General features: G+C 35.3%; 1 protein-coding gene across 7 annotated transcripts in view; it reads left to right on the forward strand.

The window, feature by feature from the left end:
• The window catches only part of CACNA2D1 (calcium voltage-gated channel auxiliary subunit alpha2delta 1), a 353,676-nt gene that overhangs the window by 261,271 nt on the left and 66,454 nt on the right, over positions 1 to 25,951 (forward strand). For all 7 annotated transcript variants that reach the window (XM_084206726.1, XM_084206727.1, XM_084206730.1 and 4 more), the window contains exons 9-12: positions 45 to 95; positions 1,156 to 1,255; positions 17,258 to 17,416; positions 22,130 to 22,234. In XM_084206726.1, coding sequence (XP_084062852.1) covers positions 45 to 95; positions 1,156 to 1,255; positions 17,258 to 17,416; positions 22,130 to 22,234 — 415 coding nt within the window. The remainder of the gene's footprint in view (positions 1 to 44; positions 96 to 1,155; positions 1,256 to 17,257; positions 17,417 to 22,129; positions 22,235 to 25,951) is intronic.

Raw genomic sequence — 25,951 nt, forward strand, 5'->3', positions numbered from 1 at the left:
TGTTTATGTAAATTTGTGTAATTCATACAATTTTTTTATTTCAGGTATATCCAAGGAGCAGCATCTCCCAAGGACATGCTTATTTTAGTGGATGCGTAAGTGTTTAATGTCTGCATATTGACATAACTGGGGTAAAAGTACTTTGGTACATTGAACAAATCTCTGTATGATGAAAAAATAGAGAGGCAATTAAGGGGTCCCTTTATGCAAGGTTCAAAAATCTTGGTATGAGCAAAATAAATACATAATAGCAAATAGTTGCAAAAAGCTCAAACCAAACATGAAAGTTATTTAAACTGGAGGCAAAGAAATGTTTATTTAAATAACTTAAATATTTTTCTGTTTTAAACTTATTAATTACTGCAGCAATCAAGTGAATATTTCTCGTGTGCATGCCAAGATTTGTTGTAAAGCACAAACCTAAAACCAAATTACTAGAAGCATTGCAATAGATGTGAAAATGATTTAATGCACCTGAAAGATAAGAATGTATGTGGACTTTGTATGTTTTACAATACAGATTTAAAAATTGTCAAGTTCAGTTACTATAAAAAAAATTGCTAGAAAGCCAGCAGAGAAATGAATAAAAACTTGCTCTCTGCCTCAGCTAGGCTTCTGTGGTGTAGGCAAAGTTGAGGGACTGAAGAGAGCATTGAACCTGATGTGTCAGATTGCTTTATGCTGAAAAACTTCTCAGGCACAGAATTTGCATTTAATGCTTTCACACGTGGTGAAGTGCTTTCATATCAGCAGTGAGTTTTATCAACATTTGTTATTTCTTCACTTCAGCTTAGGTTTTGCCTTGAATCAAAGAAGCTGTCACCGGCATCTCTGAAAATCCAGAGCTGTAAATCTGAGTGTGGGAGTATAAAATGTTTAGATAATGCATTGGTTGAAGGTGTTAAACTCAGTTTTCTTGAAAAGGAAATGAATAAAGGATGTAGCATTATGATGTCATCTGAGGCACAGGACTGGCACTTTGTGTGCCATTTTTGCTCTTTAATAATTATGAATAGTTTAATAACACTAATGATGAGTTGGAGAATTCAGGAATTAAATTGAAAATTTTAGTGTGAAAGTGGGTGCTCTGTATTTTCTTTTTATGCTTTACATAATATTTGCTGAATTCAACTTTTCTATTGTGAACTTTTTCAGGAGTGGGAGTGTCAGTGGGTTGACATTGAAGCTGATCCGCACGTCGGTCATTGAGATGTTGGAGACCTTGTCTGATGATGACTTTGTGAATGTAGTTTCAGTGAGTATCTGTTCTTCCCACAAAATTTGCATTGTCAACAAAGCCAAAAGCAAATGATTTTTAGTACCAGATGTGAAATACTCGAATGTTAAGCTGCAAAGAGACTTAATAAAATAAAATGAATGTCCTAGATTTGATATTGCATATACATTTGAGTGAAGGGCAAAAGTAATTTAAATAAACTCCTGCATAGCCAAATTCTCCTTTTCAGTATAATTTTATGGTCTGTATAAAACCTCTCCCATTAGATTGGTATATGAAAATTCTCTGGAAATGATTTCTGCTTCCCAGATTTTCTGCACAGAAGATATTTGGATTGCTCATGTTGTTTGCTGCATAATGACAGTAGATGTGGAGCCATTTATCTGACCTGCCCAAGAAATGTTTCTAAGAAGTTTTACAGTTCTTCACCACTTGATGGGTGGCAAACTATTTTTTCTTATAAAAAAATAATAAAATAGAGGGAAGAATCTATGAAAAAACTGTGGGAAATTTTCCATTTTCAGGAGAATACCCTGGATGTCATGTTCTAGCCTGGGGAAAAGCTTTTTAATTTTTTTTTTTTAATTAAGCTATTCAACTGTAGAGTTTTGATTCTATGGATTTAAGATGAGAACACTGGCAAATTCTTAATAACAAGAGACAGCCTCAATGATTAGTAACTGGAATGATTTTGGAGATAATTTTCAATTTGCAGGTTCATGTTGTAGCCAGCCTGAGGGAGAAAGACCTGAAATCTAACTGAAAGAAATCTTTTTTTAAAACTACTTATTGTTTCATGGTTTTCGGAGAGTCTAGCTAGAACTTCCTGCAAGGAGCAGATAAGTGTTTATTCTCTATGATATTTCATTTATTAAAGTTTTTAATAGTGGATAAGACCATTTTCCTTGCTCTAAATTGCAGTGAATTTAAGGAAAAAAAACAACTCACCCTGATTTTTTAAAAATTATTGTTATTAAAGGAAATAAGCTTCTCTGTAATAGTATTGGGGGGTTGAAATCTTCTTAGTTTTACCAATTAAAAACAAAAAAACAAAAAAACAAATAACAAAAAAAGAAGCTTGTAATCTAAACTGATGAAAATTGATTACTGTTTTAGCAGAACTATGCCAGCCTTCACTGCTGGAAAATCTGGACCCTTACCACCTCTTGATTTACACATATTTCCAAACACTTTTGTGACATTTGCTCCAAGATGAACAGAGTCATCTTAATGCTAAGCTTTCCTTAGACTGGGAGTACTTTATTAGCTAAGGGTCACTATTATTCTAATGAGGCCTCAAGGTTGGGATTTGTGTCAAAAAAGGACCAGAAACCTTCAATATTTTCTACAGTATATTTCCCCAGGGGTTTGTTATTTACAATATGTAAGGGCTATTTTTTCCCTTTGAATGAACTTTAGAGGTTCACATCAGAAATTTGATTGCAGAACCAAAAAGAGCATTTTGGTCATGTTGTTTTCTTCATCAGTGGAGGGCAGCAATCACAGAAATGTGCATATTAGAACATGGCATTTCTAAATCTTTCATGAAGTGCATTTTGATGTTGTTCCCTTATAATTTAAAATTGTCCTTATTAAAACTTTTCAGTATTATAATTACTTTGATATAACCTATGTTTTCATGTATTCAGTTACAACATGTATATATTTATTTCTCTAATAGACAGGAAATAATAATCTATAGATAGGAAACAAATGGTTGTTCTACTGTAAGGTATTCTATACGTGAGAGAAGTAAACCCAGAAGTTTGGCCTTTAAAGATTGGGTTTTTTAAGGATTTCTTTTGTTTTTTAACGATTTGGTAGAATCAGTTTAACACTTGGACTAGATAATCTTTTGAGTCTTTTTCAACATAAACGACTCTATGATTCCATCATCATGATTCACAAAATATTCCACAATGGAGTAGGTCTATCTAAAGTCCAACTCCAGTGCCTTCTTAGTAAACTCAACAGGAAAAAAAACAACTTAAACATTTTGTTCTAGGTGAAATAAATGCAGATTTATTCAATATTTTTTTAAAAACTATTCAATATATTGCATGTCTTTGCTTAAGAACAGTTTTTTCCTGAAGCATCCCAGTATTAGACATCACAGGCTAATCAAAAAGTCCAAAAAGCTAGGTGAAAATATTAAGTTAATACAGCATTATCATATGAATACATGAACACTAACACTAACTAGAAGTTATCCCCAATTTTTCTTTCCCACATGGATCTTTTGGCCTAAAATGTGACAGTTGTTTTATGGCTTGTTAGCTTTCATAACCATGGAGTCTTTGGTCTGGGGTTTTGAGTTAACTAGAGAGCTGTTTCACTGCTAACCTCTGCCAAGATGCTGTCCCACAAAGCCCATATGCATGATGATTCATGCCCACAACTGAAAGACATGGATTTAAGCTCATGTCAATCACTTCTTAAAAATGACAGGAAGATTTAATGAACTGTGCCTTGTAAATGAGGAAATCCTAGGGAAAAAAAAGCTTAAAAGTAGATGTGCTAAAAGCATTAGTTCTACTGAATAAATGTAGTTCCTGTGTGGTGTTGTGAGGTCCCCAGGATGAGGTGAAAAGTGAGAATTTGACTGCAAGTTCTCAGATGGCTGATTTATTTTTTTATGATATTATATTATATTATATTATATTAAAAGAAATTATATACTAAAACTATATTATAGAAAAAGAAAGGATACAGACAGAAGGCAAAACAAGAGTGATAATAAAAACCCGTGACAGACTCAGAGAGTCTGACACAGCTGGCTGTGATTGGTCATGAAAGTAAAATAATTCACATGCTGGGTAAGCAATTCTACAAATCACATTCCAAAGCAGGAAAACATGGAGAAGCTGAGGCTTCTCATCTTCACAGAAGAAATCCTGGCAAAGGGATTTTTCATAAAATATCACGGTGACATTCTTGCACTTCTTTCCAGGGAAAGAAAGGTTGAATGAACTGTTAAGTTGTAAAAAGATAGCCAGGGGTTAATATATCATGGTTTCCTTTGGGATTTGCATGCTCCTTATCTGAAGTGCTGTGCTTTGTTGCAGGGAGAAAACCTGCTGTTTGCAAGGGCTTAAATGCATGAGTAATACAGCTGTTCTCCCACTAATCCGGTTAGAGGCTTTGATAGCAGCGAGCAGTAGATGATGGGGGCAGCAATTCCATCCCAGCACGTCGTGATTTAGTGGCTTGGTTTCAGATGTTGACACAGAGAGTGTAATTTGTTTGTGATTGTGGCTAGTGTGCAGGAGAAATGTATTTCAAATCTGCAGAAGTGCAGAAACCACACAGAGGAGAAAACTCCCTTACAGCAACAGATGTGTTAAAGGTCAGGAGCTGCTGCACTTTTTAAATTCATATAGCCTTTGTAAAAATCCAAACTAGTATTTACTGCTTAGGAACTGGAAATTAAATGTCAAGAGCATATGAGATGGAACAGAATCATATTCTGAGAAAATTGAAAGCTCATCTCCTGCTCTTGAGCATTTCTGCACATTGAGTAAACTCAGAGGGAAGGTTATTGCCACATGAGTTGATTTCAAAGAAAAAACTGTGCACCCAGCCTATGATATTATTGTTGGGGATAAAAAAAAAAAAAAAAAGAATCTGTGGATGATGCACCTCTCTTCCCACTGATTTTTAATAGCAGTTTTTCATGGAATTCCAGAGCTCAGTGTTTGCAAACCTGTTTACTTTGTCTCTCTTTCTCCTAAGCTGGTAAAATCTTTATGCCTTCCTAATTAAAATATTTAAATATGCTAACAGAGGGAAAATAAAGTTTTTTAAAAGTCTTTTCAATATATCAAGGGGCTGCTTTTCCCTTCTGCTACATGATCCATCCTGCATTTTGCAGTTCACATTGCACCTATATTATCTTAAATACAGGGAGATGTTCCTTCCTTCTGGGAACTGCTTTCTTAAGTTTATTTTAAAAATTAAATAACAGGCCATGGGTGGAAACCTTAGCCTGAAGTCCTACTGGAGGGAGGAGGATGCTAGATTCTATAGGTAGCATGTCATGCTTATATGATCTTTGCAAGAAATTTTAGGTTTGTAGGGGTGTGCTTCTGTTCGGTTGGCAAAAATTTGAAGAGTTTTATTTTAAAATAACTTCAACTTTATTTCCTTTATTATTTCAATGTAATGTTTTTAGGGGCCTGAAATTAAATTATGTACTCAGATGGTATGACAGGTTTTTTCAGTCTTTTTGAATTTTGAACCAAAAAAGTTCAGTGGTGCTTAGTTTTTCCAAACAACATCACTACTTGAGGGAGAAATTAAACATGATCATGGTATCAGTGGAACTGAAGTATTTCTGTTGGTGGATTAGAGGAAATGAGAAGGACTCCTGTATGAAGGTTACTGCAAATGTACTTTGGTTCTTAATTTCTCATATTCCTTTATGGACAATACTAAGGAGAAAATATGAAGATGCCTGCCATCTTTTTCATTATTTGACAAATAAAAAAACTAAATAGGTTCTCTCTGCATAAGAGCCTCTCTTAGTGATTTAATCCTGAATCATTTCAGGTAATGAATCATAGTAGCTGCAACTGAGTGTGCGGGCTCCTCAGCATCATAGCTGTGTGAGGCAGTAAACAAATATCTGTAATTAGTTTTATTTTTTGTCAGGGGACATGGTTTTTCACTAGTCACTGAAAAGTGATAGAAAGGCAAGTTTAGGTGTGAGTGTTGAGCATCCTGATTCTCTTAACAGCAATCCATCTGACTGACCTTTCAGTTTCTCTTAAATTGAATGTTTCATTTTCAAGAAAAGGGGAGCAATGATAGCTGCAGATAAACACATCTTGGTAGCAATGTTCCTTTAGGGAAAATCATTAGCATTCCTTAATGGTAGGTCATTATCTTGCATCTTCCATTTTCAAGGAGCAAGTGAATTAAAGGTGGGGTTTTTTTCATACAGGTATATTTAAGGAGCACTGTAGGTGCAGGGTTAAAAATGCTTAGAGAAGTTATGATCAAAATCTAGTATTAAATTCCTACCTTGCTCATAATTAGAGGCAGAGAAAGGCTGTGTATCTATGGAAATAAATGTAGGGGAAATATATCTGGAGGACAGGTTTAGCAAATGTAATGAAGGTGAATATTCTGAAAATAAAATTGGAGAAAATTTGGAAATTATGGAAAGCAAGGAATTATTAAGAAGTTGGAAAGAGATTTATTTTTAGCAGGAGGAATTACAGTAGTGTAAACAGTCTCATGGAACATTTATCTTCTTGTAGAATTAGGTTTTTTTTTACCTTCTGTCAAAAAGGAAAGTCAAGAAATGAGTCATGAAGTCTTTCAGGGAGAAAGTTGAGAGGGCTGGAGTTGAGAGGAAGATTAGGGTAGGGGGAATATTATATTAGCTGACTTTTTTGAAATGAGATTGGCTTCAGTGGGACCCTGATCCTCAGGAAAGCAAATTAAACCATTTTTGTCAAGAAAAAGAAAAAGTGAAGGACTGCTAAGAGTTGAGCTTCTTTCAGTCTTCATCAGACATGATGAGCTAGAAATGCTTGTACAGTTTCAGTGGAATGGCTAGAGACAACTTTTGTCTAAATAATGTATGGATTGATGGTTCACTTTCTCTCCTGGAAGGCAAAATATAAGTGTTTGAACTCGGATTTTTACTGTATGACTCCTTTGTTGACCTGAATACTGTTACATATATGGGGAGCATATCAGTAATTTAACACCAAAATTATTGGCTCAGATATTATAAAAAATATTGTAGGTGTCTTCTCTGAGGACTGAAAGTGTTTGACAGGTGATGGCTTGGCTCTAGAAAGCATCTTCTCACACTCCTGAGTGCATCATCTGAGAAGCTGAGGCCTGCTCTCAAACTCACAGAATTTGAGCTTTTTCTGGTTGTTCTAGGGTACAGAAGTAAATAATCTAATGGCTGATGTCATCACAGATGAGGAGTGCTGTTGCTGGGGACACTCTTGTATCCATAGGTTCTCAAACCTGTCAGGTAAAAACACAGCGAAAAACACAAGCTGAAACCCAATAAATTTAATGGCATATAACCAGTTAAAATGCCTTTAAAATTCCAAGGAAAGATTCTTGTTGTCTTCATATCAATATTTAATGCCTTTCTGGAATATGCACTTTAAGCAAACATCTACCACTAAAGGTATTTGTAATGGCTTATTGCAGAAACAGCCAAGGGAATTTTAATGACTGGTGGTAGGTGGGTGGTGAGACAGTATTCAAGAGGACAGATTGGAGTGTCTCATTGCCCCTTTTAGCCTGAAATCAAGAATATGTAAAGATATTGGTTGGTTGGTTGGTTGGTTGGTTGGTTGGTTGGTTGGTTGGTTGGTTGGGTTTTTTTTTTTTCTCTTTGTTTTGTCCTGCCAACCTAAATGTTTGTCCCATGTAGTTGTTCATCACTCACCTTATTTATTAGTAGACTGGCAAGTGCTTCATGACCCTTGTGTGGTACAAATATTCAAAATAAGAAATATTGCAAAGCTTTCATTATTGCAAACAGGGAATGCATACCAAATCCTTTTTTTCTTTTCTCTGTCTACTTAACAGTTTTTCCATGTCTACCTAGCAAAAGACATGTTCAGTAGTTAAACTTTCTCTTATCCTTAGTGTAAGTCAAAATTTCTTGCAAACTGCATTTTAATAAGCCCTACAATATTGTCTGTGCAATAAGACCAAATGTCAAATACTTACATAAAGCAGACAAATACAGACTAGTCCATGGCAGAGAGGTGAGAATGAAGTGTTACTTTTCCATCCCAGGGATAATATTCCTTGTGGTACTTGCTTGTGTTTCTTCTGGAATATCTGGTTTAAAATAATAATGTCAATGTTTAAAAGCCAATATAACAAAATCATGTCAGTTCTTTTCTTTCTGAGAATTACAGCTCAGACCAGGACCATCTCCAGAAGCCAAGTTGCCACATTCACCTCTGAACTGTGCACAAGTTACTTAGCCTTTGTAACACTACAGCCAGACAGATCCCACACAGAAGCTACTCATGTTTTTATTCAAAGACCATCTGGACATATCTGATTAATTGTTACAGGATTTAGAAAGAATGAATGTGTTTCAACAGTTTTTCTCTTAATTTCTCATTTAAACTAAGCCTTACATAGCAACAAATAAACTTGAAAAATCTTTAGAAGCTTTATTTTTCTTTTAGAATTACAAATTAATAACCAAGCCATCTGAATTCTGGAATTTATTTGTTTATACATTACTAATTTACCTGCTAGGGGAAAGCATGAATCATGCCAGATTCAACACCCCAAGGGAGCTGAGGCTGCTGCAGCTCCGTGCCCTGTATCCTACCAAATGTCTTCCTAACTGGCCCAATGTACATGGAGCACCTGTATATACACATACATACAGAACATATATTTATGTCTATACAGATACACACACACACATATATATGTAAATCAGACCATCTCCACAGGTAACACAAAGAAATGTAAAATGTTCATGTGAGCACATATACGAGTTTCACTATCAGAGTCCTCTAGGACCAGCACCTCTGTTTTACACAACTTTTTCATCCCCAAACCAACTAAATCCATCTCCTTACTCTATTTAAGGGTTCTTCTCTTAAATATTCTGCCCTAAATCCTGTGCAAACTTGAAATGCACTTTATAGTATGAACTGTAACTTTAGCTTGGTGTGGAAGGAAAATGTTCAAAATGGGTATAAGATAGTAAAAAAGACATGGAAAGACTTGAAAAAGGAATAGTACAAATTTAAAACCAAAATCTTTTCATTTTGTATCTGTCACAAAGTGTTAATTCTGGGCAATAGTGTGTTTGAGTTATGAAGAGCCAAAGGGAGTGGAAATTAGAAGCTCAAAATGTACATTAGGATGTCAGGAGCAGGAATGTTGCTGGAAACTGTACATTTATTACTGTACCGTGTAGCTGACAGCTCCAGATGTCTAGAAAAGTCACCTCCATTCCTACTTTGAGGGATTGCTTTGGGCATCAATACACATTTTTATTGTCTCCTCTTATAGCTGTCAAATGTCAGGGAGTCAGACTTCTAACAAGACATGGCATGGGGGTCTGTGATTCCCAGAATAAATCCGAGCTCTCTGTTATATCAGAAGTATTTATAATGAATAGTGTATATAAAGTAGCATTTAAAAAGTAATATTTAAAATGTGTAGTTTAGTGGTATATAAAATTATTTGATAACTCTACCTCATGGTTCCACTGGGTAATAAATCTGTTGGATCCTTCTAGTTTCTTAATTTTCAGCAAACCACAAATCTTACTAAAGAGGCCCCTGCTTTGTCAGACATACCATTGATCTTGGGATGTTTTATGGCATGTCAGGTGCTGCACCCAAAAATGCATTGCTGAGTCAGCTTTCCAACTAGAAGACTGTTACCAGGAAGTGTTGTGACAATATCATTAAAAATTTGTATGGGAGAATGGTTTCTTGAACAAAAAGCTCATTCCTTACCAGTTCAGAAGAGGCTGGGCTGGCTGGCTTTAATGATTCTTCTGGAGAAAGATGACTGCCATGTTAGTGAAAAAGAGAAAATGCAGGCTGTCCTGAAGTTTTGAGACAAGGAGGAGACTATTTGTTCTGTGATCCACCTTTTAAAAACATACTTTCTATAGCAGTCCTCTCTTTGTTAGGTAAGAATTATGTGTGGCAGTGTCTTAACTTGGAGTGAATCTAAAGGATTTCCCAACTTTGGGATGAATGGAATACTGATTGAGTTCTCAAGTCTCATGCTTTCCAGACTCACACTTTTCCCTCCTGTCTCTCCCTTCCTGCCTTAGCAGCATCTCCCATGTCAGCACTGTGCTGCTGCAGCCTCCTCACTGCTCTGGAACTCCAGGCTCCTGCCCAGCCAGGCACGGTGCTCTGCCCTAAAAGGGGAGCAGGTACATGGAGTCAAGATGTGAGAAGGCAGAGGTGATGCTGTAGCCCCCTGCTGTCCCTCTGCCATGTGAGCTGATGCTAAAATGCTAAAATATGTGCCTGTCTTATAGCATCTTGCACCAATTAAACATTCATCTTCACACCCTGAGGAGCGACCTCACACATCAGGACAATCTATAGGTAACAATTTAATGCTTAGAACTTTCTCTCTGATGACCAGTGAAGGGACATGAGGAATGTCAGGGAAGTTCAGTGTGGATATTAGGAAAAGGTTCTTCACTGAGAGGGTGGTCTGGCCCTGGAACAGGCTCCCTGGGAACTGGTCATTACTCCAATCCTGTCAGAGTTCAAGGAGTGTTTGGACAATGCTCTTAGTCCTGTGGTTTAGTGTTTGGTCGTCCTGCATGGAGCAGGGAGTTAGACTTGATGATCCTTATGGGTCCCTTCCAGATTGATATATTCTCATGATTCATCTTTTTGGCAAGGGTGCTTCATGTTTTAAACAACTGGAATTTGACTGAATGAAGATTCTCCCTGTCAAGTGATAACAAGAAAATGTCTACAAAATAATTTTCTGGGAAGTTGCTTCCTGTTACATCTCTCTTCCCCAGTGGATCTGGGCAGCAGTGCCATGGAGGGGAGGCTGCAGGGCTGCAGCACTACAGCGGTGCTGTAGTTTAGATCAGCCAGCTTCCCCTGAGAGATGATGAAGTTTACAGCACTGAATTTTTCAGTAGAAGTCAGAAACACATGATTTCAAGTAAATAATACATGCTAACTTAGCCACAGCAGCATAAAAAGACCATAAATTTCATCTTGCTAAGCAAATTCATCTTTCAGCCTCCACGGATGTTCTGTGCTGTAACTGAGACTGGCAGTGCAGCATCATACTTTATGGTCTGAACATTAATCCTGGGGTACTTAGTGGGAGCTTTGCATTGATTTATTTGCAGATAATAATATTGCTTATAAAGGTTGAAAAAGCTGACTGAGAGCATACTTTGGCCTTGTATTTGGTCTTTTCCCTAATATTTGTCTTATGTTATTCTACAATATTTTTTCAACAGCTTTTTATTGATCTAACAGTTTCATTGTTGAATTCTGCTAATTCTAGTGTATGATGGACAGGTATACATTTAACAGTGAAAAGAAATGTGATACATTTTAAACCTCAGGGAATGCCAGTAGTGCAAATTGGCATATAATCCTAATATTGTTTCATTGATTCTTGAAATACAATTTAAGAAATGCAGTTGGCTTCTGAGTACTTGAATAAGTTTCTTGCATATTCTCTACCATGTATCTGAAGGATTGTACTGAAGACTGTATGTGCATTAGTCATAGAATAAGAGAAATAAGTTTTTCTATAGCAAGATATGAATGGTGAACTTTGATATCACATATTATTTTCTCTCATGTCAAATTACAAACCTTTATTGCTTGAACTCCCTCAGATTTTCGGTGTACTGAGAATTTACATGGGAATAAAACTTGGCAAATTGCCTTCATACTATTCACTAAATGGGTTCTGATAAATATTTATAATGTCTTCCCACTGCTCAAATACAGATTCTAACTGGCCTTATTCAAGATTCAGTTATTCTTGGGATTAACCCTGAAATCCTATTACCAAGCCTAAAGCAGCAGGGGAAAAAAAAAAAGGAAAAAAAAAAAGAAAAAAAAAAGCCAAAGCCGGATTTAGCTACAAAATGAAAGCCTGGTGAAATCAGATCTATTTCACTATTGCTCATTTAATACGTATGGATACAACTGGGTCACCAGGCTGATTTAGCCACGAGGTAGAAGTAGCATAGCAACAAACCTCAGCAGATTGAAAGTCAACAGCAGTAGTGTGAATAAGTCTTTAGCAAAGTCAGTATATTTTCCTCAACTTTCAGTTTCCCTGGAATGATGTTATTGATTTATTAATCAATTGGGATTTTAGTGTTTTAATTTTTTTTAAATTTCTATAGCAAGTTTAAGTTTAGAAATTACTGCCTGGTTCAAGTTTATATTATTCTCTATATAAGATAAACATTTATGAATGTTTAAAAATGCACCAATTTCATACAGTTTAAGTCAGGTTCTCATTTCATGTCAGAAATTTTTGGAAATGGAGATTTTCATAGGGTTTTGTTGGGTTTTGGATTTTTTGGGGGTCTTTTGCTTGGTTTAGGTAATTTTTGTTTGGTTTGGTTGGTTGGTTTTTGGGGCTTGGTTTGGTTTGGGGTTTTTTTTGGGTTTTTTTTTTTTTTTTGTTTTGGTTTTTTTTTTTGGTTTTGTGTTTTTTTTTTTTTTTTAATTAACTTACAATGCAATTCCAGAAGATTCTGATTAAACATGATATGTTGAATCAATAGATGTCAGTAACAAATAGACAGAAAAGGGAGGCAGTAGGTAAGGATAATTGGGAAAATCTGAAGTTTTAATAAGATCTGGTGCCGTATATTTTATGTTATCACTTCTTCAGATTTTGGAGGCACAGAAGAACATTTAGAAAGTAGGCTGGTTTACAGATTTTCCATAATTTTCATCCTCCTAGAGTTGGGACCTCTTGTGTTCAAGATGTGGAAATTTTCCTTTAAGGAGGAAGTTTAGATTTTATTATTTGTGATTTTTCAATCATTTAGGACATGAATATTTTTTATTGTTTTAGCTGAAATGAAATTTCCAGAAAGCACCAATGTCGTCCACCAGAAATGTAAAATTCCACGTTTCCTGGGATTTTTTAAGACCATTTCAACTCTTTTTGCTTTAGTGCCATCTAGTGACTAAAACTTGAAAACTTTCTTTTACGATTTCGATTTATTGGCGTTTGGTTTTGCATTTTGCAGTAATGAGATGCTTTACAGAAGATTTTGTTATTTTCAAACTGAATTAAAGAGCTCATGCTGATTTCTGATACTTTCTTTCTTCATTTCAGATGCTTTCTCCAGGGTTGTTGTTTTTTTTTTTTTTTTCCACCCCCCCTTCTTTTGCCTTCTACTGCCCTCTTAATGAAAACACCTGTCTGTAGGGTCTTGTTATTCATTCTTTGATCTGCATATCCACAAAGTGGAACAGATATAGGAAATAAATCAGTATTTATGTTTTACTTCCCTTTAATTCCCTAATAACCTCATGTTGTGGTAGCAATTTCAGTAATTTTATTAGAAGGATTTCCAGGTTGTGACTGTTTAGCAATGCATAAGTAACTCTTCTGGAATTAGAAAAGGTTTTGAGAATGACAGTCTCCTATTTTCTGTAAGTCCAGCTCTTGGGGCACTTGGATTGCAGAGGTCCACGTGGCTGGAGGAGCCCACAGCTCAGTGGAGCTACCCAAGGAAGGGGAAAAGTCTCAAGTATTTGAATCTTTTGCTGCACTTCTGTATAACTTTTCACTGGTTTTTTTTCACTTGGTTTTCACAAGTTGATCCTCTTCTGAATCAGAAGATAAAGTCCTTGTAAGACTGTTGGATCAGTATTTCTGTTTCAGACCTTCTCCAGAATGACAAAGTTCAAGCAGCATTAGGCTCAAAGCCCTTCATTTGGACTTTCATGTTAACTCAAATTGGTTTTCTTATCTTTCAGGTTATTGAGTTGCCCCACAAAGGGCCAGAGATTGTACTGCTGGTCTGAGGTCGATGAGGTTGAGTTCTCTTGAGACTTTTTAGGCCCCAGTACCAGGCTTAGTTATTCCTGTGAGGAGAAGGTCTTAATTTCCTCAGAACAGAGGATTGTTCTGGGACATCCCAGAGGTGGAGAAAGCAATAGGATATAAATAAATGGGGTAGTGAGAAATAATCCAGTGGAAACTGCATCTGGATCCTATACCTTGCAGGTATAATTACAAGACAGATTTAATTATATTAATACTTCATGAAGATTTAAAATAAAAAGCTCAAGGTTATCCTGTTTTCCTTCATTTACAACTGTCTTGCTGCAAGCCTCTCTTATTTTAGCTTAGATAAGGAATAAGCTTTTCATATACTTGAAAAAATAGAAGCTGACATTGGTGGTGACAGACTCTATAGGGTGACTTTACATTTGAAAATTGAATGGTTCACCTCTAAATGTCATATTTTGTTTTGTAAATGAATCACTGAGCCCATGACATCATAAAAAAAATTCCATTTATTTCCTTTTTTCCCATAGCACTTTTGTTGTATATGTTTATATTTACTGCAATAATTAGGGGAAATGCCAGGCTGATAAATACCCAACAGACATTTTTCACATAGATACACTCAGAGTCTTTGTTCAGTAAAGTATGGGTTGTAAGTACCTTAATTTTACACCTTTGATAGGATTTGATTTTGTAAGAACATGGACTTTCTGAAATGGCATCTGGTTTTTGAGAGCTTACATGTTCTTTCTTCAGTGGAATACTAAGTGATTGTGTTTTCAAGAAATCTTGTGAGCTGAAATAAGAATGATTATGGTACTTACTGGTCAGACAATGTGACCAGGAATCAGTAAAGGCTTACAGTAGTTATTTTGGCTTGTAAATTAAGATGTGTAAATTTTTACAAATCTTAATGTACAAATAATAATAGTGCCACTATTGCTATTTTGTTTCATATGAGCATAACTAGAAGCTGGCTCAGCTTGGCTAACTCTTAAGTTTTGAATGGTCCTGGTGTTTGCCATATGGAAAGTCAGTTTTAAGGATATTCTGGTTTACAGTTGAAATCCTTCCATTACTTCAATACTTTCCTGGTGTTCATATTAATTACATTCCCCCCTGAATTTTCTTTGCCTCTTCATCAGCATTTCATCAGTCAGATTTGAACCTTGCCTTCACCTCCTAGCAAACAAGGAAATGTTCATTCTGGAGGATTGCTGTTCCATCTAGTGATTCCTTCACAGGAATCACAAACTCATCTTCCTTTCTGACTGGCACCAACATTAATGTTGACTGATGTCTCTGCCAGCAGCTGGCTCATACATTTCCTTAATTCAATTAGAGCATTTGCAGACTTTGGTTGATGTAAGTCTCCATGCTACAAATGTGTCATTTCTCTCCTTCATTTTCCATCAGCATTTGTGCATCTACAGATGCAGATGCTTTGGTTTGACCCTTTGTTCACTTCACAGAGTGTGTGAGTACAGTGCAATGCAGTTTAATGTGTAAGTGTAGCACAGCAGTTTCCTTGTCAGCTGCCTGCACAGTTTGAACCAGTATTCCTTAAAATATTTTAAAAACCATTTCTATAGCCATAATTACCAATCCATGTGCTGACTACATGCATCCTGACCTCCTTAGAAATAATTATTCTGAATATTTACAGGACTCCTAGCAAGTGACTTAGGTTGGCAGTTTAATGTTAGTGATATTCCAGGGAGAAATTTTCTCTTGTCACTAAATTTTCACTTAAATATCTAAACTGCAGTTTGCTAAAGCCAAGAGGCCATAGGATTGAATTTGGGATTTCTTTTATATTAAGTCAATTAATAATTTCTATATAATATCACTGGTGAAGCAGAGGAGTGTTTTCACTTTAGATGAAATTGACTTTAGTAGGGCAGAGCTGCTAACTAGGCAATGGGTAGTTTTTTTTTACTTTCCAGATACAATTTCTGTACTTTTACCTCAACTCACAATTTGACTTGGTTTTCAGACCTTGTCTTTATAAAATTTATGTCTGTAATTTTCCCATCATGGCTATAAATTTAGGTTGAGGCAAACTGAAAAAATTCCACCGCATAATAACTGTTTTCACTCCCACATGGTTTATGTCTCCAATAATCATTAGGTGATTTACTGATTACTTCTATAAGAAACTTTTATTGGAAGCACTTTTATTGAATGTGTCAGAGTTTTGCATCAGAGTGAGCTGGTTACAGCTGTGTGATCATCTCATGGTTTTCCTTAAGCAAAACAGGCTGGGTGTTTTTGGTCCCAAAAACATTCATTTTTGGGCAATACAGAATACATTAAGAACATAGAGTTCTTAATGTTCATAGCCCCTAATAACATGAATTGAAATACTAGGCATTATTAAAAATGGTTTAATATTATTAACCCTTTTATCCTTTTAAGTTTTGTTTGGTATAAGTGTCGTGCAGTTACAGGTTGGTATTTGCTGCTGAATGCAATTCTCTCTCTCTGTACTTTGTGTCTGGTTAACTAGCTGAGCATTTTTTGAAACCTGTAACCTTATTTACCTTATATCTACAGAGCACTATTGAACTAGTTAGCAGTAGTGAGATTTAAGCCAATGAGGCTTGATTTTTAAGTTATTTTAAGGCTTTGCACCAGGTTGCCAGCATAAAATTACATTTATGTTTACTTTCACAGAACCTCCATAATCAGGAAGAGGCATAATAATCTGCTTTCAGTTGAAATGTAAATTGTGAGGTCTGTATTTTAGTATACATGAATATATGTATATTTATACAGAGGCAAATTTAAAAGCAACCTTAAACTGATTTCCACTTGTGCAGACAACATTTTGCACTTTAAAAAATTTCTGTGTGTGTTTTTACATAATGTCAGAATATCATATAAATTACTTTTCAGGGAGTAGTCTTTATGGATATGTGAGTAAGACAGTAGAAGTGTGTTTTCTCAAGACACAAATTTCTATTGCTATCATCAGAATTCTCATATTTGCTGCTGTACTCTCCTGTGCTTCCAGGAGCGTATTTTGTTTTCCATAATTTGTATATACCAATTGAGTCTGATCTGCAATTTAAATTGTAAAACACCAAACTAATTCATTCAATATGGAAGTCACCTGATAACTGAACCAATATTTTTCAGGGGGTTAAAAAGTTAAATATATCCTTATCTATGTTTTTTGTTTGTTTTTTTTTTTTTTATTTCCACAAGTCTGCATTTCTAAGTTTTTTTTTTCTTTATGTAAAGTTGAAAAAAAATTTGTGTGAATTTTTCCACTGTAGTAGATTTTTTGGTTTGCCACAGAGTGAAGCATCAACTACCTGTTTTTTAAATATTTAGATTCATTTTGGATTCTCCAATCACTACTGGTTGGTCTCAGCATAGTGAAAATGGAAATCTAGGTTTGAAATTCTTTATCTCACGAAGATCCAGAAAACATAAATCTTTACTGCTAAAGTACAGAGAAAAGAAAATTACCTGTCTTTAATAATATTTCTATTTATTTTGCAGTTTAATAATAATGCCCAGAATGTCAGTTGCTTTAATCATCTTGTCCAAGCTAATGTGAGGAACAAGAAGAAACTGAAAGAAGCTGTGTATAAAATCTCTGCTAAAGGAATTACGGATTACAAAAAAGGTTTTAGCTATGCTTTTGAACAGCTGCTAAATGTAAGTATTTAAGATCTCTCTGCTGTCAAGTGAAGGAAAACTGTAATATTCAGCAGGCCACTGCATGCTCCTTCATTGTGTAACTAAGTGGTAGAAGTGCAAACCTATATTTAGCAAGTAAATTTATCCCAACAATGTTTTTTTCTTGCAGGTTCCCCAGCAGGTTGCTAAGACTTTGGAATTAATTTGGTTCTCAATCTGCTGTACTGTTTTACTTCATTCATTCAGCTGGTTTTTCATTTAACATGTGATTCACAGTTGACACATACTTGTGGTAGTGGTTGACTTGCAGTTAATTTTAAAATGGAAAGATCTGTGTTACTGTGTCTTTATTTCAATTTTACCACATCCTCTCCTAGCAATGCTTAGTTAACCTACAATTTCACACTTATTAGAAGTCATAAATACTTTACCACAGTTTGAGCAAGGTAGGGGGAGGAAATGAATTCGTTAATATAGGAATACTAGGCACCTGGTGATGCCTAACGCGTGGTATTCACTCACTGAGACTATTCTAATTCTTTTCTCTTTCTCATGTATGAAAAGAATAATTTCCTCAAAAATTAATTGCATTTTGTTTCCATTTTCTAAATACATTGCACTTTCTAACCAGGCAAAAGCTTTTTGAATGGCAGTGTTTCCCATTTATAGCAAATGTTTGGGGTTTATTAGTAAATTTAAAATGGTTCATGTAGTTGTTTAAAGAAATAGTTCTACTTCTCACCTTCCTGAAGTAGGCATATTATATTTTAAACCTTAGCTTAAATAAAGCTGTATCACTTTACAGCAGGTGAGGTATAGCTTAAGTATTCTTACTGGTTTGGTTTTGTTTTATTTTTGGTTTTTTGGGTCTTTTTGGTGTGGTTTTTTTTTTTGTGTGTGATTATTTTTTGTTTGGTTTGGGGTTTTTTGGGTTTTTTGATTGTGGTTGTTGTTTTGGGGTTTTTTTTACATTTTTTTTCCCCCAATCTGCCAGATTCTGAAATTCAGGACGCTTCCCTGACATTGTATGTGCAGTTAAAGGTTAGATCTGCTGTAAAAAATTATAACCTTATAAAATTTTGATGGAGAAAAAGAAAATGCAATGTTTTTATGGGAATTTTCCCAGTATACTACCATTCAGATTAGCAGAGTAGTGGGGGGGATATGAGTGGGTGTCTGCTGATGGTTATATAAAACCACAAACAATATTTTGAAGTCTGTTGGACATTTTGGACCAGGCTGGATGGAATTTTCCCCTGTTCTGCATCTGTTGACATCTTATGCAGAGGGAACCAGGAAGAAAAGAAATTTTTCCAAATATGTTCCTCCTAACGTTGATATTTGCTGAGTCATGGATTATATTTGGAGCAGCACCAGGTACACACTTGGTGTACAGGAAAAATTAACAAAAGCTGAGCACAGGGGAACCCTCAAACTGGACCTTTTTTGTAGGACTAAAGTATTACTTAAAAAATAATTGGAGGTGAGTGTTAAAGTGGGACCATCTCTTTTTTAGCTGAAGGCAGAAGTGTGATTAGCCTCACATGATCTCTGCAAGACCAGAAGTTATGGCTGGACGTTGTGGATTGCACAAATTTATGGATACACACTCATCCTCTCCAAATCTGTTTAGCAGGAAGAGTAAAGGGCTGGTGATGGGTTTAGGCCAAGGCTCTGGTGACAAGATAATAAAATACAGTGGTATAATACAGGTTTAAATCAATAATAAAAAAATATGCTTTGGGATAATTGCCAGTTGTATATTTATGAATTCAAATAGTCCAATTGCATTTAGATCCAAATAAATTAGGTATTTCTCAAACTTTCAAAATAATTTTCTGGGCGCTGTTTCCGGATGACATTTATTTCAAACAATTTTCCAATATACCAAATTAATGTTTGGTACCATGAAAAAATTGCTGTTTGATGTGTTTCTAAATGGAAATAGACACTCAAGTTTTTTAAGCATGCTAATTCATGCAATTAACAATAATCTGGATTCCACAAGTTTTATACAGCATTTTCATATTATTATTTGTTACATTAAGGTGCTTCTTTGAAAATCATAATGCTTCAGCTTCAGCAGTTCAGGAGGATTTTTTTCCCTCATTCTTAAAGAAAAATTAGTGAAAAATGCATTCCTGAAGTGTCATGTCACAAAATATAATTCTAACCTGCCACTTACAGAGTTAATTTTAAAGATGTGAAACTTGTTTAAAACAAAAGCAATTTTAGATGCAGTATAAAATGGATCATGTCTTGCTTGCCTGTTTGAAAGAAAGAAAGAAGGCCTGTATCCAATAGAAGAGAGAGCTAAAAATTAATGCATAGCTCAATTCCTCTTGCATTCTTTTGTGGTTTAAGCTAAGAATCTGTTTCATGTCCTGGGGAAGCTCCTGCACAGACAACACATCCCCATTCAGCTGTGGCTCATTGGACTGCTAAGGCAAACAGTTCAGAAAAATGAGGAAATTGCAGCATCTGATTTTCACAATCTGTAATGGGTTCACTCCCTGAGCCAGTATCTCTCCATTTTGGACCAAAAGAGTCTGGGGGGAAGGAAGATGTGTTTAAATTCCTTAAAGAATATCTGGTTTCAGCACCCCTGCCATGGACAGAGGCATGTTTCACTAGACCAGGCTGCTCAAACAGTTCCAGGGATGGGGTAATATCATAGGACTTGAATTTATTCATGTTCAGGTTTCCAATAATATTTGGAGGCTAAAATATTGGATGTTTTTTCTGTGGCATTACTGTCTTTAGTGTCAAAACAATGTTGTGTAAGTAATGTCCTTCTCTAAATATGAGGAGATGAGAGAAAACTGTTTCTTTCTTATACTGTGTAAGTATAGGCTAAGTAAGTCACAGAAAAGTCCTGCTTTAGTCACTGAAAGCAAAGTCTAGCTCATTTCCATTGCCCATAGTAATGCTTCTTTCAAAATCCCTGGAAAAGTTCCCTAATATGAGCAAGTTTTGGTCCCCTTCTTTGTCTCTCTGATCTTATTTTGGTCCATATATTAAATCACTCTAGATGTAGGTGAATTTCTTTATTTATGAGGTATCCAACCCTACTTTTATTACTTTTTTAATATCGAGAGAATTACAGCCCAAAGCAGTATCTTGCAAGTTATATTTCACAAGCCAAAAATGGTCATAAATTATTTAATCCCAACTGAAACACAGTGTGCTGATGAGGCTGGAGAGGAGGTATTGATTTCAGCCAGGTTTTATATGTTGTTGCATGTGAGGGAATGTGGGCTAAATTCTTTGGGATGGAATTTCTTCTTTTTTTTTTTTTTTTTCACAAATTATTAGATTTGAAAGTAGTAACAGTAAGAAAAGAAGTAATTCTTCACTGAATATTGAGCAGGAATTAGACCAATGAGTAGAATGAAAAGGGGCAGAGGGGAGTGGGATCATCACACCTGCCCAGCCTGGTGACAGTCACTCTTCAGCCACAAAGAGTAAAGCAGGAGGGAACTGGGGACTTTGTAAGGACTGCTCTCCTATTGATCTTCCTGACTCCAGAGTAAATTCATAGAGCAAAATTGAGGCTCGTGGAAGAAGCTGAATTTGTTTCTCTGGATCTCTAAGGGTTTTACTCAGTCACATCCAACCACTCAGAAGTACCAAGGTACCATTTGTATGCAACACAAAGGGCAAGGAATGGCTGCAAAAGTAATGAGCAATTTGCTTAGACTAGAGTCTTAACTTTCAGAGAATAAAAAGGAGCCAAAATTCATGCTCACCTCTATTGATCTGGCTGTGGAACAATGTTGTTATTTCTTTGCAAAACGCTCTGCCTTTTTCTCAGGGGCTTTACTAGTTACTTTGATGAATTAGGAGTCAGAGGGGCTTCTTCTTAATTCTATTTCAGGCTTGCTCTCCAGAAATAATGGAACATGCTCCATTTTTCAGCTCTAAGATGCAACATAATTGGAAAAGTAGGTGATGGAGAGATTTTAATAATCTAGGTGGCCATATCTTGGCTGCAATATGCTATATAAACCTTATTCTAAAATACTTTTCTAAAGATTAGCTATTCACTTGAGAGTATTAATAATTTTAAGAACAACATGAAAGAATTAAAGATTTGGAAGATGAAGCTCAATTTTAAGGAAGTATGACAAAAATATTTTGAAGGGTATAAGGTGGATGTCCTGTAGGATGCTTAAATTAACAGAGCTTTTATTCAAGCTGTCAGTGAGCTGGAAAGTTTTTGTAAATAGGAGTCCAACAGAAAAAACAAAAAAAGCATATTCAGTAATTCATTACATGTTCATTGTTCCCCAATTTCTGCAAGGAAAGTAATGTTAAGGGAAAAAAAATATAAGGATGAGAAAAGAGAAAAAGTATTTTGAGATCCCCACTGTGCAAGTCTCATGCAGAACATCTGACAAGGAGCACTGTGGTGTTGATGTGATGAGTATGAGCTAAAGAACTCTCCTTGTGTTTGTGGAGGTGAAAGGAAACACCAAATCCTCATTTCACTCTGTTGGGCCAGATCTGAAGCGACTCAAATTTAAGTATCATAGAACAGAAAAGTGGCTTTGGTTTATTTTATTTTGTTTTTCATTTAGTGGGGGGTATTGAATGAAATTCTAAAAGATTTTTGTTTTGACATTACCATGTTAAAGTAGTAAGTGTGTAGCTATATAAGCCATCAGATATAATAGCTGTTATTCCTTATAGCCTGAAATATAAAAACTCTTCTGTTTGTATCTCCTACAGCACAGTGTCTCCAGAGCTAACTGCAATAAGATTATTATGCTGTTTACAGATGGTGGGGAAGAAAGAGCACAAGAAATTTTCCACAAATATAATGAAGACAAAAAAGTAAGTGATATATGAAAAATTTTACTGTATGAAATAGAGTATAAATGTATAACAGCATGAATGTATAAAGTACTTAAAAAAACTTATTAGTATTGATCCTTAGGACAGTAAAATAATTTTCAATCTATAATATTTATTTGAAAAATCATAAAATATATTTAATGTTTTACATTTTGTGACTCATTGGTCTCAAGTGATGCAGAAGTATTCCGTAAACCATAAAGAATTCAACTTTCTATTGACACTTTTCTTGCCTTATTGTAATTCCTGAATTATCCAACAGAAACATAGGTAGTTAAATGGTAGGACACATATGTGTATCTCTGTCTCCTCACTGCAAATATCTTCTATGTGCTTTTATCATTTTCCAGGCAAAGGCAAGTGAGAACTCAAGGTTAGAATCTGAATTTGAATAGATTTGGGCTGGAACAAACCCACATTTTTTCCCAGTGAGGCTAATTATACCTTTGAGTGTCTTAGCAAGAAGTGGGATGGCTTTCTGTTGATGAAATTTGATCTGTGGTTAAAGCAGAATTATGGGTTTGACATGAGAATCCCTGGATGAGTTCTCTTGTTTAGATAAAATTGGATTATTAGCTGTGCTGGTTTAGGGTTTAATTTTTGAATCTAATCAAATTTCTGGTCTCGCTTTTGCGTACTTAAAGATTTAAAAATGCAGGAATGTGTGCATGAAATATAGCAGCTTATAAAGTTGTTTCCTATTAAATTTCAGTGCAAACTATTTTTTATTATTATTAGAAGATTAATCACACTCTAAATAGAAATGGAATATGAGCTGGATTCACACTGCAACTAAGCATTTACCTTTTCCAGTGCCTGGGGTTGTGCCTACAACTCTGGGTTTTGTGAGTTACTTTTTGTTTTGTATGCAAAAAAAGCAGCTGAAAGTTAGAATGTGATTCATGAAGGCACTTCAACAGCTGCCATGGATGTATGTGCATGAAGCAGTGGCAGTATTTCATTGGAAATCTTCATATGTTAGAATTATCCCTTTTTAAATTAGAGCTAGAAATGCAGTGCTCAACTTGTGTCTTGACCAGTGATTCACTCACTGACCTTGAATAATCATTTTGTGTCTGTTTTAAAGCAGTGCTTTACACAGAATGATATGGTGGGCTTTAGTTTATCTTTGTGTCTGAGTTGAAAGGACTTTTTAATTAGAAGAGAGAATGGAAGTCATAGCCATGTGTGATGCACATGGCTGTACTCTGAAAATAAACACAGAGATTCCTCTTCAGATTTGGGGAGTAGTAGATAGATAGTGGTAGCTTTTATCATGTTAAAACAACAGCCATCAGCTCTTGGAAATATCCCCATAAGGGGGGAAGATGTGTGATTCATTTCTCTTTTTTTTTGGTTTGTTTTTTTTTTTTTTTGTTTAATTTGCTGTGTTGGGAGGAAAGTGTAGTAAATATTCAGTCCAAACAACAGAACAGATTTGGAGGGCTGAGATTTGTGATCTTGATCACATCATGCCTGATGGTTGATTATTCTGTGAAGTATAATAAATGAAATGTAGGATTTACTAATTTTAAATGGTTATTTTATTGCATCATTTAATACTGTAAATTTTCACTGCCAAGGGTTGGGATGGTTTTATGTATAATGGTGTATATAAAACACTATACACAGTCACTATCTTGTTACCTCTTTTGAAGGAAATTTTGGGGGTTTTATTGCATACAGCAAATGTACAAGGGTAATAATGGTCAGTGTGTATCTGTATATTATCATAAATAATTTATGCATTGCCAATGCCATGCAAGGCACGTTTTCTACACTTGTTTATGGTCTATGCTCCTACAAGTTCAAATCTTAGTAAACTTCCATTTTGTCACTTGTCTAATGAAGCACTGGGTTGTTAGCTATCAGTCCTTGCTGGTTTTCTCCAAGGTGACATTGGAATTGCAGTACCAAGTTTATGCAGGTGGAATTTGAAGAACCATTTGCTTTCCCCTTATCTCTTTCAATCAGTAACAATCCTTGTAGTGTTGAAGGGAAATTTATGGTTGGAGAACATCTAATGAGACTGCACCAGTAAATTCTTTTTGAGAAGTCACAATGAAATCTCCCAGCATTTTTCATAACATTCTAATATTTTTAAAATAAGCCTTATACAAAATATGCTTGGGATAATGCTCTCCTTAGTAAGGCTACACTTCCAGAATGATGACATTTTGTTTGACAGCTCTTTTGTTGTTGCCTCTGTATGTTGCTTAATGTTAGTTCATTATCAGTATAAAATAGCATAATTGGTAGACACATTCCAACATGAAAAATACACGTACACTTTTAATTTTGCTAAGTCATAATCACAAATATTGTCTTACCTTCTTAGATTGCAGAGTAGGCTGCTTTCTTATATTAAATGATGAGATTTTAAAGAGATGTGGGCGTAGTTTCTGTTGTCTTTATTGCAGTTAATTTATAATTTAGTTCAATAAATATCCAGTGAATTTCAGGCTATGTTGATATAATTTGTAGAGGGACTATTCAATATAAGGTGTTAAAAATGTTCTGTGTTTTACAGTAGAAGCAGTCCATGGTATAAATATGTATCAGCATATGTGTCTTCTTGGCTGCTTGCATTTATTTGACCACTTGTTTTTGTGTTTTTGCATAAAGCATATAAAAGATGAATTTTATTGTCTTGTGCCACAGTCTGTCACTTAGCACCACTGAATTGTAAACTTACTTTATTTTTCTTATACTAACCAAAGAGCATTTCTTCAAATCTCTTAATCCTTATTTCCATCTTCCTTATGTAAAATTGCTTCAGCTCTATAAGTATTTTCTTTTTCATGTCAGTTAATTTGTAAATCCATGCCATGAAAGAAGCTTGAGTTTCAGTCCATCAAGTAACATGATTCAGTACAATTGTTTGCAGTGTCCTTGGTGCAACCTTCAAGTGAAGTGAAATAATGTAATAAACACTTAAAAACTACTACAAGAGAGCCTAGAAGCTGAAAAGTAGTCCTTTTAAATTCAAAATTTTAATCTGTTTGAAATAGCATATAGATGTATTTAAAATAGTTTTCTCTCTGTATAAATAATTTACAGTGTGAATAAGAGGGTTATTATAAAACTTATGTAACACAGATTTGGGGAGGAACACTTATCTGTGTGAAGAGGAAAGTCACAGTTGTGTTTCACCTTTGCATGCCTTTTTCCCTTTATAAAGCCAGATTTTATTGTCACATATTGCAACTACATGCTGAGCCTGATATTTAAAAACTGGCATGTTTACCTTTATGGTGACATTTGGGGCACTCACATTAAATGTGTAAAATACCACACATGCTCTAAATTTCAGGAATGAGGGTGCTAAATTTCATTTTATTTGCACTCCTCCTACAGATGGCTTCACTGAAGATAGCAATATAAATTTAATTGAAATGTATGCCCTGTAGGCGTTTATCGTGAGAATTTTGGATCCAGGTTGAAAATAGAAAACCACAGATCTTTGGGGCAAGTTTTCCCCTTGGAATCTGTATTTGGAAAGATTGCTCAACTTATGTGAGTAGCAAAAGACCTTAAACATGCTTCATGCACTTTTGGTTGTTTGAAGTTTTGTAGAATGGCAGAGGTTTGTGTGGGTTGGATGAACTGACCTGACACACAGAGGAAGGATTAGCCTGACCCTCAGGAGGGAGCAGAACTATAAATTGGGTCTTATGTCCCATTCTCACAGAATTA

The sequence above is a fragment of the Fringilla coelebs genome (genome assembly GCF_963513975.1).
Source record: "Fringilla coelebs genome assembly, chromosome: 5".
NCBI classification, from domain to species: domain Eukaryota; kingdom Metazoa; phylum Chordata; class Aves; order Passeriformes; family Fringillidae; genus Fringilla; species Fringilla coelebs.